The sequence below is a fragment of the Cynocephalus volans genome, chromosome 8, assembly GCF_027409185.1.
Source record: "Cynocephalus volans isolate mCynVol1 chromosome 8, mCynVol1.pri, whole genome shotgun sequence".
Taxonomy (NCBI): domain Eukaryota; kingdom Metazoa; phylum Chordata; class Mammalia; order Dermoptera; family Cynocephalidae; genus Cynocephalus; species Cynocephalus volans.
Window position 1 is genome coordinate 34,651,893 of NC_084467.1, and position 15,556 is coordinate 34,667,448.

At 41.2% G+C, this 15,556-nt stretch overlaps 1 protein-coding gene across 1 annotated transcript; it reads left to right on the top strand.

The window, feature by feature from the left end:
- The first annotated feature begins 58 nt into the window (after positions 1-58).
- C8H1orf50 (chromosome 8 C1orf50 homolog) lies at positions 59-15,170 on the top strand. The gene is made up of 5 exons (XM_063105336.1): positions 59-154; positions 273-388; positions 11,133-11,219; positions 11,732-11,863; positions 12,198-15,170. The coding sequence occupies exons 1-5, from the start codon at positions 76-78 to the stop codon at positions 12,381-12,383; spliced, it is 600 nt and encodes a 199-aa protein (XP_062961406.1). The 5' UTR covers positions 59-75; the 3' UTR covers positions 12,384-15,170.
- Positions 15,171-15,556: the final 386 nt, after the last annotated feature.

The following is a 15,556-nucleotide window of genomic DNA, read 5'->3' on the forward strand; positions in this document are numbered from 1 at the left end:
CGGAAGCTCCGCCCACGAGCCATTATGCGCATGCTCTGATTCGCACTGCTCATGCAGAGGGGGTGAGGTGTTGTCATGGAGGGCGCTGCAGCACCGCGGCAGACGGAGGGGGTCACTGAAAGTCAAGGAGTGCAGTCGGCGGCTGGTCAGGGAGGTACGCGGGGCGGGAGTCATCGGGGGAAAGAAGCCCCCGCGGGGCAGCTAGTCTCCGGGGCTTCGCGGGAGGCCGAGGGCGGGAGCTCACGGCCTGTGTTCCCGGGTGTGTGTCGCAGGAGGCCTGGTGGAGCTCACCCCTACCCCCGGCGGCCTGGCCTTGGTGAGCCCCTACCACACCCACCGGGCTGGGGACCCCTTAGACCTCGTGGCGCTCGCAGAGCAGGTGCAGAAGGTGAGAAGGTGCGGCTGGGGAAGTGCAGAACCAAATTTGTTTACGTTTTGCCCTGCGTCTTTTGGCTCAGGGCCTCACAGCCACTTAATGGGGGGTAGCGTTTGTTCTTGTCTCCGTTATACAGACGAAGATAACTGATTGTCATTGCGAGTCGGTGGCCTGACTCGAACTCTGATCTTCTGAGACCAAAGTCTTCCTCAGGTGCAACTTGAGTTTCCATAATCTTCCTTCGTGGGAAGGTTTAAACAGCACTTTCAGTAGTCATTATTTCATTTGCACCTTAGGACAGTCCTGTGAGGTAGGCAGTACAGAAGTTTTTCTTCCCATTTGACACATGAAGAAAGGTGTCCAGGGAAGTTTCAAAATCATTCTAACCCAAATTCTTCAGGAATGCATAGTTCACTTATTTTAAGCTGCTTTCCAGAACATCTTTATCTGTTACCTGAGAGCTTGCAGCATTGAACTAAAAAACATCGTCTAGGAGGGCAAGGACTCCTCATTCACTGGACACAGTATTCCTAAGCCCAGGGCTTTGATATTGATGTCAAAATAAGTAAAATAAGGGGGAAATGCAAAACAATAGAAAAAGCACTGGAAGTTTGGATATATTAGTCTTAATCCCATTTTTCATTTTAACTTGCATTGAGACTTCAGTCAGATTTTCTCTAGACCTCAGCTTCTTTATCTGTAAAATGAAGGGTTTGAAGTAGGAGAGGTCCAAGATCCAATGCTCCGACATTATTCAGTGAAATACCAAGTTCCTTCTCATCTCTTACCAAGACTTCCAGTTGTAGAACCCTCTTCAGTATGCACAGATATAGGGTCCTCCTGCTTTAAAGCTTATGATATCCTCTCATCCTTGTATACACTATCAGATTTGGCCTTGATTGTGTTCAAAAGACTTTGTCTTGCTCAAAAGTGTTTAATAATTAATGTGCTGGAATTCCCTCACATAAACATCTTTTTAATTTTTTAAAAATTTTATTTTTGGCAGCTGGGCAGAACACCTCTATTTTACTGTGTTCTTTTTTTTTTAATTAAGAAAAATTCAGATACCTAGGAGAGCTCCTTTAATTCAAACTTTGTGCCTTCTCTTTTTTGGAAAGGTAGGGAGCAAAGTACAACTTCTGTGGATTAGGAGAATATCATGTTTCTGTTTAATTAGATAACTCTTACTGGAGAGAGGCTGCCAGGGACAAAATCTTGTGCAAACAACATTTTCATGTGTTACTGAGTGACATGTTTATTACAGTGGCCTGAACCAAAGGAAGAAGGAACACAGTTTTTGTTTTTCATCCTGTAATCTAGTGAAATATAACGAATGCATTATTGTGCTGCCTCCAATATAGTCTGTCTTTGAGAAGCTGAGGGAAAAAAACACTAGAGGCAAACAAATCAATTCAAGCATATTTACTGTCTGTACTGAAAGGTACTTTCTAGCAAGACTGACCTCTGACACCCCAGTTAGGTATTCGTGTGTGTTCAAAAAGCTTGGGAGGCCTGCTATTAAGGCGTAGATTTTGGAATCAGATTGATCTGTGTTCACATCTTGCAACTGCCATGTATTAACTGTGAAACCTTGGATGAGTTGCCTTACCTCTCTGAGTCTTAATTCCTGAAATGAGAAAGTGATGTTATCTCCAGTTTCATAAAGGTGTTGTGAGAATTAAATGCAGTAATAAATGTAAAGGGCCTTAGAGTGGTTGGGGCCTTAGTAATTGTCGGTATCCTTCCCTTTGTTTCTGTTTTAATTAGGCTCTTTTTTTTTACAAGGAGCAGATTTGACTGCTACCACCTTCAGAAAAAGGAGATTAATTGTAAGGCCACTCTTAACCTGGAACTGCCTTCTCTCTAGATGACCACCTACTCTCTCAGACATATGGCTCCTCTGCCCTTGGAACAAAATGCAAATTCTTTTACCATGGGCTATAACAACCTGCATGATCTAGTTCCTGCCCTGTTTTTTTTTTTTTTTTAACATCATTGCGTACATTTCCCCTCTCTAACTACTCTTCAGCTGCACTGCCCCAGAAATGCTGGGAAGCTTTTTCCTCCAGCTTTTTGCATGGCTGCTGCCCCTTTCCTTTTATTTAGAATCCAGTCAAATGTCACATCCTCAGTGAGGCCTTCTTGTCAGAAGAAGGTCGTACCTTATCCCATCCAAATGTTAGTATTAGTAGTCGAATTTGAATACCTCTAGTCTACACATACATTCCAATTCCTGCATTCCTCATCATCCCTTGTTATTAAACCATTTACTTCATGTATGTGTTATCTTTGACCTACTTCCACCACTTCATTGTGGTTATTTCTTTCATTACAGTGCACCATTATTCCAAGTATATATAATATTAGCTTTAATTATCTTTGTATTTTGGTGTCTGTATTACTTGCCAGAGTTGTGTTGTAAAATATGGTAGTCACTAGCCACATATGGCTGTTGAACTCTTGGATAGTGTGGTCAGTGTGACTGAGAAACTGAATTGTAAATTTAATTTAATTTTAATTAATCTTAATTGAAAAACTTGATAATTGATTCAGTTATTGGAACTTAAGTATATTTGGAACAATTTGAGTATGGAATCAACTTTTTTAACTATAAATTTTATGAAGTCTAAATAGAGATCAGATATTTCTGATGAAAATTTAGCATCCAAATTGAAATGTGCTGTGAGTATAAAATATACACTGCATTTTGAATATTTAATATGAAATGTAAAATATCTCACTAATTTTTTAAAAAATACTGATTACATGTTGAAATGAAAATGTTTTTGATATATTGGGTTAAATAAAATATTAGAATTAATTTTACCTATTTGTTTTTACATGTTTGCCAGTGCATCTAGTGCCTAGCATGGTGTCCAATATGGAGTAGTTACTTAATATATATTTGTGGAACAGATAAATGATTGACTCAGTTTATTTTCATCATTTTTGTTCACTCATAACACTGACTTACACCTGACTTTTACATTAAGATTTCCTCAACCAGCAAATTGTCTTAATATTTTTTAGTTCAAGTTTAATCTCCTAATTTCTTTTCCTTAATTGTGTACTTCTGGAAGTTAATCAGCTTTTCTTGAAAGTAAGCTGGAAATTTTTGAAAGATTTCTGAGGCCTGAGTGATAATCCTTCTCAGTACATGAATTGATCACACTAGTCTTTCCTAGCTTTGAGAATTATTTGATCTATTTTTTTTTTTTTTATTTTATTTTATTTTATTTTATTTTATTTTTTTTTAATTTTATTTTGTCGATATACATTGTAGCTGATTAATGCTCCCCATCACCAAAACCTCCCTCCCTTCTCCCTCCCCCCCTCCCCCCCAACAATGTCCTTTCTGTTTGTTTGTTGTATCAACTTCAAATAATTGTGGTTGTTATATCTTCTTCCCCCCCCCCCCCGGTTTGTGTGTGTATGTGTGTATGTGTGTGTGTGAATTTGTATATTAATTTTTAGCTCCCTCCAATAAGTGAGAACATGTGGTATTTCTCTTTCTGTGCCTGACTTGTTTCACTTAATATAATTCTCTCAAGGTCCATCCATGTTGTTGCAAATGGCAGTATTTCATTCGTTTTTATAGCTGAGTAGTATTCCATTGTGTAGATGTACCACATTTTCCGTATCCACTCATCTGATGATGGGCATTTGGGCTGGTTCCAACTCTTGGCTATTGTAAAGAGTGCTGCGATGAACATTGGGGAACAGGTATACCTTCGACTTGATGATTTCCATTCCTCTGGGTATATTCCCAACAGTGGGATGGCTGGGTCGTATGGTAGATCTATTTGCAATTGTTTAAGGAACCTCCATACCATTTTCCATAGAGGCTGCACCATTTTGCAGTCCCACCAACAATGTATGAGAGTTCCTTTTTCTCCGCAGCCTCGCCAGCATTTATCGTTCATAGTCTTTTGGATTTTAGCCATCCTAAGTGGGGTTAGATGGTATCTCAATGTGGTTTTGATTTGCATTTCCCGGATGCTGAGTGATGTTGAGCATTTTTTCATATGTCTGTTGGCCATTTGGATATCTTCCTTAGAGAAATGCCTACTTAGCTCTTTTGCCCATTTTTTAATTGGGTTGCTTGTTTTCTTCTTGTAAAGTTGTTTGAGTTCCTTATATATTCTGGATATTAATCCTTTGTCAGATGTATATTTTGCAAATATTTTCTCCCACTCTGTTGGTTGTCTTTTAACTCTTTTAATTGTTTCTTTTGCTGTGCAGAAGCTTTTTAGTTTGATATAATCCCATTTGTTTATTTTTCCTTTGGTTGCCCGTGCTTTTGGGGTCGTATTCATGAAGTCTGTGCCCAGTCCAATTTCCTGAAGTGTTTCCCCTATGTTTTCTTTAAGAAGTTTTATTGTCTCAGGGTGTATATTTAAATCCTTAATCCATTTTGAGTTGATTTTAGTATACGGTGAGAGGTATGGATCTAGTTTCATTCTCCTGCATATCGATATCCAGTTATCCCAGCACCACTTGCTGAAGAGGCAGTCCCTTCCCCAGTGAATAGGTTTGGTGCCTTTGTCAAAGATCAGATGGCAGTAAGTGTGTGGGTTGATTTCTGGATTCTCTATTCTATTCCATTGGTCAGTGTGTCTGTTTTTATGCCAGTACCATACTGTTTTGGTTATTATAGCTTTGTAGTATAGCTTAAAGTCAGGTAGTGTTATGCCTCCAGCTTTATTTTTTTTGCTGAGCATTGCTTTGGCTATTCGTGGTCTTTTATTGTTCCATATAAATGTCTGAATAGTTTTTTCCATTTCTGAGAAAAATGTCTTTGGAATTTTGATGGGGATTGCATTGAATTTGTATATCACTTTGGGTAGTATGGACATTTTCACTATGTTGATTCTTCCAATCCAAGAGCATGGAATATCTTTCCATCTTCTTGTATCCTCTCTAATTTCTCTCAGCAGTGGTTTGTAGTTCTCATTATAGAGATTTTTCACCTCCTTGGTTAACTCAATTCCTAAGTATTTTATTTTTTTGGTGGCTATTGTAAATGGGCAGGCTTTCTTGATTTCTCCTTCTGCATGTTCACTATTGGAGAAAAGAAATGCTACTGATTTTTGTGTGTTGATTTTGTAACCTGCTACTGTGCTGAAATCATTTATCAATTCCAAGAGTTTTTTTGTAGAGGTTTTAGGCTGTTCGATATATAGGATCATGTCATCTGCAAACAGGGACAGTTTGACTTCATCTTTTCCAATCTGGATGCCCTTTATTTCCTTCTCTTCTCTGATTGCTCTGGCTAGTACTTCCAACACTATGTTGAATAGGAGTGGTGAGAGTGGGCATCCTTGTCTAGTGCCTGTTCTTAAAGGAAAAGCTTTCAGCTTTTCCCCATTCAGGATGATATTGGCAGTGGGTTTGGCATATATGGCTTTAATTATGTTGAGATACTTTCCCTCTATACCTAACTTATAGAGGGTCTTTGTCATGAATGAGTGCTGAACTTTATCAAATGCTTTTTCAGCATCTATAGAGATGATCATATGGTCCTTGTGTTTGAGTTTATTAATATGGTGTATCACATTTATTGATTTACGTATGTTGAACCAACCTTGCATCCCTGGGATGAATCCCACTTGATCGTGATGAATAATTTTTCGTATGTGTTGCTGTATTCTGTTTGCTAGTATTTTAGTGAGGATTTTTGCATCTATATTCATCAAGGATATCGGCCTGTAGTTTTCTTTTTTGGTTATATCTTTACCTGGTTTTGGTATCAGGATGATGTTTGCTTCATAGAATGAGTTTGGGAGATTTGCGTCCGTTTCAATCTTTTGGAATAGTTTGTAAAGAATCGGTGTCAATTCCTCTTTGAATGTTTGGTAAAATTCTGCTGTGAATCCATCTGGTCCTGGGCTTTTCTTTGTTGGGAGCCTTCTGATAACAGCTTCAATCTCCTTTATTGTTATTGGTCTGTTCAGATTTTCTACGTCTTCACGGTTCAGTTTTGGGAGCTTGTGTGTGTCCAGAAATTTATCCATTTCCTCCAGATTTTCAAATTTGTTGGCGTACAGTTGTTTATAGTAGTCTCGAATGATTCCTTGTATTTCAGATGAATCAGTTGTAATATCGCCTTTTTCATTTCTAATTTTTGTTATTTGAGTCTTCTCTCTTCTTTTTTTTGTTAGCCATGCTAATGGTTTGTCAATTTTATTTATCTTTTCAAAAAACCAACTTTTTGATTCGTTGATCTTTTGAATTGTTTTTTGGTTTTCAATTTCATTCAGTTCTGCTCTGATCTTAATGATTTCTTTCCGTCTGCTAACTTTAGGTTTGGATTGTTCTTGTTTTTCTAGTTCTTTAAGGTGAAGTGTTAGGTTGTTCACTTGCCATCTTTCTATTCTTCTGAAGTGAGCATTTAATGCAATAAATTTTCCCCTCAATACTGCTTTTGCAGTATCCCACAGGTTTTGGTATGATGTATCATTGTTTTCATTAGTTTCAATAAACTTTTTGATTTCCTGCTTGATTTCTTCTTGGAACCATATGTCATTAAGTAGAATGCTGTTTAATTTCCATGTGTTTGTATAGTTTCCAGAGTTTTGTTTGTTATTAATTTCTAGTTTTAATCCATTGTGGTCTGAGAAGATACATGGGATAATTCCAATTTTTTTGAATTTACTGAGACTTGATTTGTGACCTAATATGTGATCTATCCTGGAGAATGATCCATGTGCTGATGAGAAGAATGAATATTCTGAGGTTGTTGGGTGGAATGTTCTGTAGATATCTGCCAATTCCAATTGGTCTAGAGTCTTGTTTAGATCTTGTGTTTCTCTACTGATTCTTTGCCTAGATGATCTGTCTAATATTGACAGTGGAGTGTTCAGGTCCCCTGCTATTATGGTATTAGTGTCTATTTCCTTCTTTAGGTCTAATAGAGTTTGTTTTATAAATCTGGCTGCTCCAACATTGGGTGCGTACATATTTATGATTGTTATGTCTTCTTGATGGATCAGTCCTTTTATCATTAAGTAGTGTCCCTCATTGTCTCTTTTTATGGTTTTTAGTTTAAAGTCTATTTTGTCAGATATAAGAATAGCCACTCCAGCTCGTTTTTCTTTTCTGTTTGCATGGTAAATCTTTTTCCATCCTTTCACTCTTAGTCTGTGTGAATCTTTATGGGTGAGGTGGGTCTCTTGTAGGCAGCATATAGTTGGGTCCTGCTTTTTGATCCAGTCAGCCAGTCTGTGTCTTTTAATTGGGGAATTTAAGCCTTTAACATTAAGAGTTGTTATTGAAAGGTGTTGATTTATTCCTAGCATTTTATTGGTTGTTTGGTTGTCTTAGGTGTCTTTTGTTCCTTGCTTTCTGATTTACTGTTTGGTTTCTTTGTTTGTTGGTTCCTTAGGTTGTAGATAGTGTTTTTGTTAGCTTGTTTTCTCTTCATGAATGCCATTTTTATTGTACTAGCGGGTTTAGATTTTTCTTAGGTTTTTATGGCAGTGTTAGTTATTTTTCAGGAACCAAACCCAGTACTCCCTTGAGGATTTCTTGTAAGGGTGGTCTTGTGGTAGTGAACTCCCGCAGTTTTTGTTTGTCTGAGAAATATACTATTTGCCCCTCATTTCGGAAGGATAGCCTTGCAGGGTAGAGTATTCTTGGCTGGCAATCTTTGTCTTTTAGTATTTTGAAAATATCATCCCATTCCTTTCTAGCTTTTAGGGTTTGTGATGAAAAGTCTGATGTTAACCTGATTGGGGCTCCCTTATAGGTGATTTGACGCTTCTCTCTTGCAGCTTTTAAGATTCTCTCTTTGTCTCTGAGTTTTGCCAATTTGACTATGACATGTCTTGGAGAAGGCCTTTTTGGGTTGAATACGTTTGGAGATCGTTGAGCTTCCTGGATCTGAAGATCTGTGATTTTTCCTATACCTGGGAAGTTTTCTGCCACTATTTTTTTGAATATGTTTTCAATGGAATCTCCATTTTCCTCCCCTTCTGGAATACCCATGACTCGGATATTTGAGCGCTTGAGGTTGTCTGATATCTCTCTCAGATTTTCTTCCATGTCCTTGATTCTTTTTTCTTTCTTTTTGTCTGCTTGTGTTATTTCAAACAGCCCATCTTCAAGTTCAGAGGTTCTCTCTTCAACTTCGACAAGCCTGCTGGTTAAACTCTCCGTTGTGTTTTTTATTTCGCTGAATAACTTCTTCAGTTCAGCAAGTTCTGCTACATTTTTTTTCAGGACATTGATTTCCTTGTATATTTCCTCTTTCAGATCCTGTATACTTTTCCTCATTTCATCATGATGTCTAGCTGAGTTTTCTTGTATCTCATTCAGTTTCCTTAGAATTATCACTCGAAATTCCTTGTCAGTTATTTCAAGGGCTTCTTGTTCTATAGGATCTAGAGTATGAGATTTATTAACTTTTGGTGGTGTAATTTCTTGATTTTTTGTATTTCTGGTGTCTTTTTTTTGGTGTTTATTCATTGTTGCAGGGGGTTTCACAGTCCACCGGTTTAAGACTAATGACTAATAGGATGTTGCTGTGGTTGCCAATTTGGTATGGCTCCCACCGTGACTGCTCAGTTGGCCTCTAGTGTCTTGTGTGTGTGGTTGCCTCGGGTCTTGGGCTTCTCCGGGGATCCACCTTTCTGGTCAGCTTGTACTCTGCTGGGCTGGTGGATCACGTACCACAGGGTGTGTGATCTCTGTTGAGCTTTCACTTTCTGTACAGGACTTCTCCCCGTTCCGTGTGCTCTGGCCCAGGCTGTTAGATCGTGCAGTGGCGACCCCACCGGGTGTGTGGTTTCTGTCGAGACTCCGCCTCCCTGGCCGCACGTCTCCCCCCTCTGTGCACACTGTGCTGGGCTGGGGCGTGTCTTCTGCACCCCTCGTCTATCAGCTGGGCCTTCAAGACCCTGCTCAGCACCGCCTCGCCCAGGAAGTCTACCAGGTTTCTGCTAGGCACAGACGACCGGTCTCTCTGGGTGCCTTTGTAGCACTGTGTAGATCTTTCTCGGGTCTTGTTCACCTTTGTATCCCCCTGGTATAAACCGAGTCTAGTGCCCGCCTGCAGCCTGCTCTCCGGCAGGTTCAAGCGGACCTGGGAACTCTCCTACCGCACTATTCCCAACCAGAAATTCGTTAGGCTTTTTTCCAAACTGGTGGTCGCAGAGATGGTATCTGCCTCCCAGTAACAGGAAGTTTACCGGGGCCGGAGTCCAGGGTGTGGTGGAGTGACAGTCGGCCCGCCCGTACTTCCTAGCCCTCCCAAAACTGGTCGGGACGCCCCACACCCCCAGTCCTGCCAGAGAACCGCGGAGGGAGTGGGAGAGGAGGTCGGCCCGCAGGGTCCGGAAAGCCCCGCGCCAGGCCAAGCAAATGGGCTCAGTGATGGCCGAGCAGGGCGGAGCTGCCCGCACCTGGGAAAATGGAGGCAGCACCGGGGGCAGTGAGTGGCCTGGTGGTGCAGTCGGAAGCCGCGTGGGCATTCACCCCCCGAACAGAGCTGTGCCAGGGATCACTCACAGTGCTGTGCCAGGTCGGGCGCTCGCTCTGTCTCTGGTTTGTTGCCTTCCGTGTTCTCGGCGCTGCCGCCTCAGGCTGTTCAGTCGCGGCGCCGCTCGGGCGCTCCCAGGAATCTTCTTTAATGCCGGCCTGAAACCTCGAATCCTGAATAGGGCAGCTGGCCGCCTTCAGTGCGGCCCCAGCCTCCGGGATCCTGGCTGCATCCACAGCAGCCCTGGCGCCGTGTTCCCTGTTTCAAGACTCACTTTTGCAGCTAAGAATCAGTTCTTTTCCTGCTCCACACTTCAAAGCTGTTGCCTGTAAATGAGGCAGCCTCTCCTGCCGGGGGCAAAGTGGCGTTGAGCCCCCACGACCGGCCAGCAGCAGCAGTCCTCCCTTAAGAGATGGCCAGAGGAAGGTCCACAAGTTTCCCGGCTGCCTGAGGTCCAGTGGCCACCTTTTCCACCTCAGCTACTCCGCGCCAGCCGCCGCAGCCGCCGCCATCTTGAAAAACTATTTGATCTATTTAAGCAATTTCCATTGCCTTCAGTTGTATTTCCTGGCACATGACAGGAAATATGTATATAATCACTTTGTTTCAGGTCTACATTATAGTGCAGTCTTTTAAAATACATTTTTAAAGTAATAATTAGATGTGCAAATATAAGTTAAAATTTAAGTAAGTGTGATGTAAATAGTCCAACTGAGCTAATAGTCACATTAACAGATACTTTCTTTACAATATATGGCTAGATTCCTACATTAGCAGGTGATAAGAGCCACATCACAAGTGTCTTGATTTTCATTGTAAGACCCATCCCTGATTTCAGAAATGTTAAAACATGAGAAAATAAATGGGAGACCTGAGAAAAGCATGGACTTAGTCAGGTAAAGGGCAAGGAGGAAAATGTACTAGTTGAAATAGGGGGCATATTTGGTAGCAAGAAAGAGCAGGGCATGTTGGAGAACCAAAGAAGTTCAGCGTGACTAGAGTTCAGAGTGGAAAGGGTGGAAAGGCATGGGAAACAGAACAGAAGGAGCACTTAATTGTGTGGTGTGGGGTCTTGTCAGGGTGGGCTTCTCCTAAGCAGTGTTATTTGAGCCGGACCTTGAGATGAGTGGGAGTTCATGGGGTGATAGTGAGAATGGGAAGAATATTTTAGGCATAAACAAAGATATTGACATAACTCTTCACACTGGAATCTAAATAAGAACACCAAAGAAGTCTTATCCTTTTTCTACACATGGTTTGGTTTTCTCTCATCTGTAGGCTGATGAATTCATCCGAGCAAATGCCATCAACAAGCTGACGGTCGTAGCTGAACAAATCCAACATTTGCAAGAACAAGCCAGGAAGGTAAGGAGTGACTTTTAGACAGAATTTTATTTTCTTCATTTACTTCACAGGATTGGCTGAACTTGCTTATAATCATTGTAACTTATTTGTCTTCATTACCTCCTAAAACGTAGAGGTGTTGAGTAAAATAGAAGGAATAAGCCTAAGAAATTAAGTATAAGTTTTTTTTACTAGGAGAAAATTCAGTGAGGTAAAGCATGAAGGGGAAAAAATGTTTTTGTTTATAAAAGAAATACACTTACCAACAAAAAATAGGAAAGGAAGTTAAAAAGCACCCAAAGCCAGTAATGCTCAACATTTTGAAGTATAATTCTTCTAAAGGCATTTTTCCAGTATAGCAGCACTGTCTAATTTTTGTTTCTTCAGAATCATCTGGATCACAGTAGTGATTGATTACTATGGGGGAGCGAGATCGTAAGCATGGAGAAGTTTCCAAATTTTAATTGAGATGATCACCGAATATGAGTGCCTGTTACTCCTGATACCTAGTTTGTTACATCTCTGGTTCATAGGTACTGGAAGATGCTCGCAGAGATGCTGACTTGCACCATGTAGCTTGTAATATGGTGAAAAAACCTGGTAACATTTACTACCTTTATAAACGGGAGAATGGTCAGCAATATTTTTCCATTATTTCTCCAAAGGTAAGAATATTTATTCTTTGCCCCAAAATCTACTGTAGTCTTTGAGAAACTTGGCATGTGTGTGAAAATGTAGGCATGTGGATTGGTAAATGGTTTTCTATATGATTAGGGGTGGTGTGAGCACAGACCTGACTAAAGAATATATTTGTGCATAAATTATTTTACTCATTATTTCTGTTACGGGAGAGATCTGAAGTGTAATGTAACTGCTTTCCAAGGATGGTTCTGACTAGTCTGAAGTGAAAAGCCAAAAAAATTTGTGGCATAAGGAGGAAATGAGCTTAGTTTGTTTATATTGTACCGTGATCAGAACCGACTCCTTTGCCTTCTCTAGGAATGGGGGGCAAGTTGTCCACATGACTTCCTTGGTGCCTACAAGCTACAGCATGACTTGTCTTGGACTCCATATGAGGACATTGAGAAGCAAGATGCTAAAATCAGCATAATGGACAAGTTGCTAAGCCAGCCAGTGGCCCTGCCTCCATGCACTGAACCCAACTTCCAGGGACTGACTCACTGAGAGTGGACCCTGACAAAGAGCTCTCATGACAAGGACCTGACTGCCACCTCCTTGTTGCCCCCATTCTTTGCCTTGATGGGAGGTATCATGACACTGGAAGGCATGTAGGTGAATCGTGAACGTTTTGGAAGGAGACTCTGTGTGAACATAAATGCTTTTGTTATTATTACTTTTAGTTGGGATGGTGATGGATAATGACGCTCTTTTGGGATCCTCTCTGGGCCACAGATACCCAACCAGTCAATTTCAGAGTATTGACCATTGTACTTCCCTCCTTCATCTTCATCTGTTCTTCCCTTAAGTCAAAGCATTAGAGAAAGAAGAGTTTCTTCTTCCCACAAAAATGCTGGTAGGTCATTTTTCAGAGAGAACTGTTTTCAGTCTTTTTGTAGCTGGAAGATTTTAAGATTGGGATTGAGGCTGATTCACAGTTGGTGCAACTCCAGCTTCCAACTCATCCGGGAATAAGAATGTTGGGTGAGGGAGGATGATAAACTTGGTTTGGCTAGACTAGAAAGTGTATGATTCTCGAATTTCTGTACTGTTAATGAGGTTTGGCATGCCCTTTCTGCTCTTTCTGCCTAGCTAGAGCAACTAGAGAATCTGAGGCAACAGCACAGGCCAGGTTTGGGGGAGGATCAACCTTTAAACTCACAGAATTTTAGACTTGGAAGAGATGTTGGAGGCTGCCACTAACCATCACATGAATCCACTCCATAGCTTCCCCAAGGAGATCCCAAACTTAGCCACCTGCAGCAGAACAAACCCATTTAAGTGGCAAATTTAAAATATTGTGGAAGAGAGAATAGGGCAGTAAAAGTGAGAAACAAGAAAAACAACCAACTTATGAGTTAACTGAGATTGAAATTCATTTTGACCAGAATTATTCAAGACTTTAACAGGGACTTATTGGTTAAGTTGCTCTAGTTCTGATTCTGACTGTGATTTTGTAGGACTCTACCTTATTTCCTGTTTGTTTAGCACAATTAGCTAAATTTATAGCTGTATTGCTAGGGCTAGGGCTCACAGACCCCTCAAGCCCTTCACATGCAGGTCCATGAGCTGGGTAATAGGAAAAGATCCTGGAAGCTGTGGGTAAAAAATTAATAGGCTTTATTCAGAGCTAGGAGCAGCCGCCCTAGTGGCCTCCCGGAGCATCCCGAGAAGCACCGTGTATCAGAGCTGTTAGTCCTTTACACTTAGGTCCATAACCCAGGACACCTGGGTGCCCATACTCAATTACATTAGATAGTAACCAAGGAACACCTGGGTGCATGTGGATTTTTACAGCAAATGCTTGGCAAGATTCTGAACATCTGAGGGGCCCTGATCATTTTCCTGTATTTTCCCAAGAATGGCATATCCAACATGACTGTACTTCCTTCAGTGTCATATAATCTATCACAATATGCTGTAAAAGGAATCAGAGGTGTGTCCTTGAACCCACAATTGCCCAAGTTCCTCTTCAGGAATGCGTGTTCCTAATGCTGATCTGCTGGTAGTACCCTAACCCCGTCTTGGTTTCATGGCCTTTCCTTGTAAGTAGTGCTCCTTGTGAGCTGTAAATGGTCCATCTAAGGCTTAGCACAGGATGGAGCTAGAACCTAACAAGGTCACACAGGTGATACTTGGTCACTCAGTTCACATGAGGATGTTTTGTGGAATCAGCTGCAAAAGTCTCTTGCTGGGATGCTACAGAGCTGGAGGGAATAGACATTAGTGTGGTACAGTAGCTGATTCTGACTACAGAAAGTTTCCCAGGTTTTCAGAAGTTTCTCACCTGCATGGTAATGACAAATTTTGAGTAGGTGCTTATTAGTTATCAAATAAACAAATTACCACAAACTTAGTGGGTTAAAACAATGCACATTTATTATTTGATAGTTTCTGTAGGTCAGGAGTTTAGGCACAATTTCACTGGGTCCTCTGCTTCAGGTTTTCTCTGAAACACCCTGCAAAGCTGCAATCAAGTTATTATTGGCTAGGGCTGGTTCTCACCTGAAGGCCCAACTAAGGAAGGATCTACTTCCAAGCTCACTTATATTGTTGGCAGAATTTTGGTTTCTCAAGGGTTGTTGGACTGAGGGGCTCCATTTACTAGCTGACTGTTAGCTGGAGGTTACCCTCAGTTCTTTGCCACATGAAGCCTCCGCAACATGGCGGCTTTCTGCATCAAAGTGAACAAGGATGAGAGTCTGTTAGGAGGACGGAAGTTATAGTCTTATGCAGTCTAATCACAGAAGTGACATCTCATCACCTTTGCCATATTCTATTTCTTAAAAGCAAACCACAGGGCCAGCTCACACTCAAGAGAGGGAGTTACACAGCGGCATGAATACCAAAAGGCAGGGGTCATGGAATCATTGAACAGATCTTAGAATCTGTCTGCCACAGTGCCCAGTTGAGAGGGAGGATGGGAAATCCTGGGTGTAAAAGAGGCAGTATTACAAAGTAGTTATGTGTGATGGGAGAATGGGAAATCCTGGGTGTAAAAGAGGCTTTATTACAAAGTGGTTATGTGTGATGGGAGAATGGGAAATCCTGGGTGTAAAAGAGGCTTTATTACAAAGTGGTTATGTGTGATGGTGTTGAAGTCACAGATCTGGACTCCGCTCTCAGCTCTGACAAAATAACCTCCCAGCTGGTATCCCTGTTTCCCCTTCTGTTCCCTCTCCAATCCGTTCTACATACAGTCATCAGTTTGATGGATTGAAAATGCAAATTCTCCTCATTCTTGACATTTCCTAACGAGTGGAGCTGGAGATCAGTGATTCAAAATAAACTTCCTTCTGTTCAGTAAGGTATGCTCCCTGCACTGACCACCAGGTAGTGCCGTTGCTCTTTCCTGGTTAACCAATTCCATACTTGGGGAGGGCTAGTGACAATGTGAGGTGATTTTGGGTGTAGTACCTCAGAATAGGGAACTAGCACCTAGTGATTATATAAAGTGATCACTTTTCATTCACCCATCCATCTATCCACGCACTAATTTCATAAGTATTAAGTACTTTCTAGGTTGTGGAGAATAACACGGCCGAATAAGACAGACTCTTATTTCCAAGGAGCTCACAGTCTAGTAGGGGAAGAAGCAAGTCACCAATTACAATATGATATGAGAAGGACTGTGGTAGGGGTAAGCATGAAATAGCATGGAGCACTGGGGAGGGGTCCCT

Bases quoted from the DNA above. Each gene is read 5' to 3' on its own strand.
- C8H1orf50 (XM_063105336.1), top strand. From the start codon at position 76: ATGGAGGGCGCTGCAGCACCGCGGCAGACGGAGGGGGTCACTGAAAGT. The intron at 155-272 runs GTACGCGGGGCG...TGTGTGTCGCAG, and splicing joins GTCGGCGGCTGGTCAGGGAG to GAGGCCTGGTGGAGCTCACC. The intron at 11,864-12,197 runs GTAAGAATATTT...TGCCTTCTCTAG, and splicing joins TTTCCATTATTTCTCCAAAG to GAATGGGGGGCAAGTTGTCC.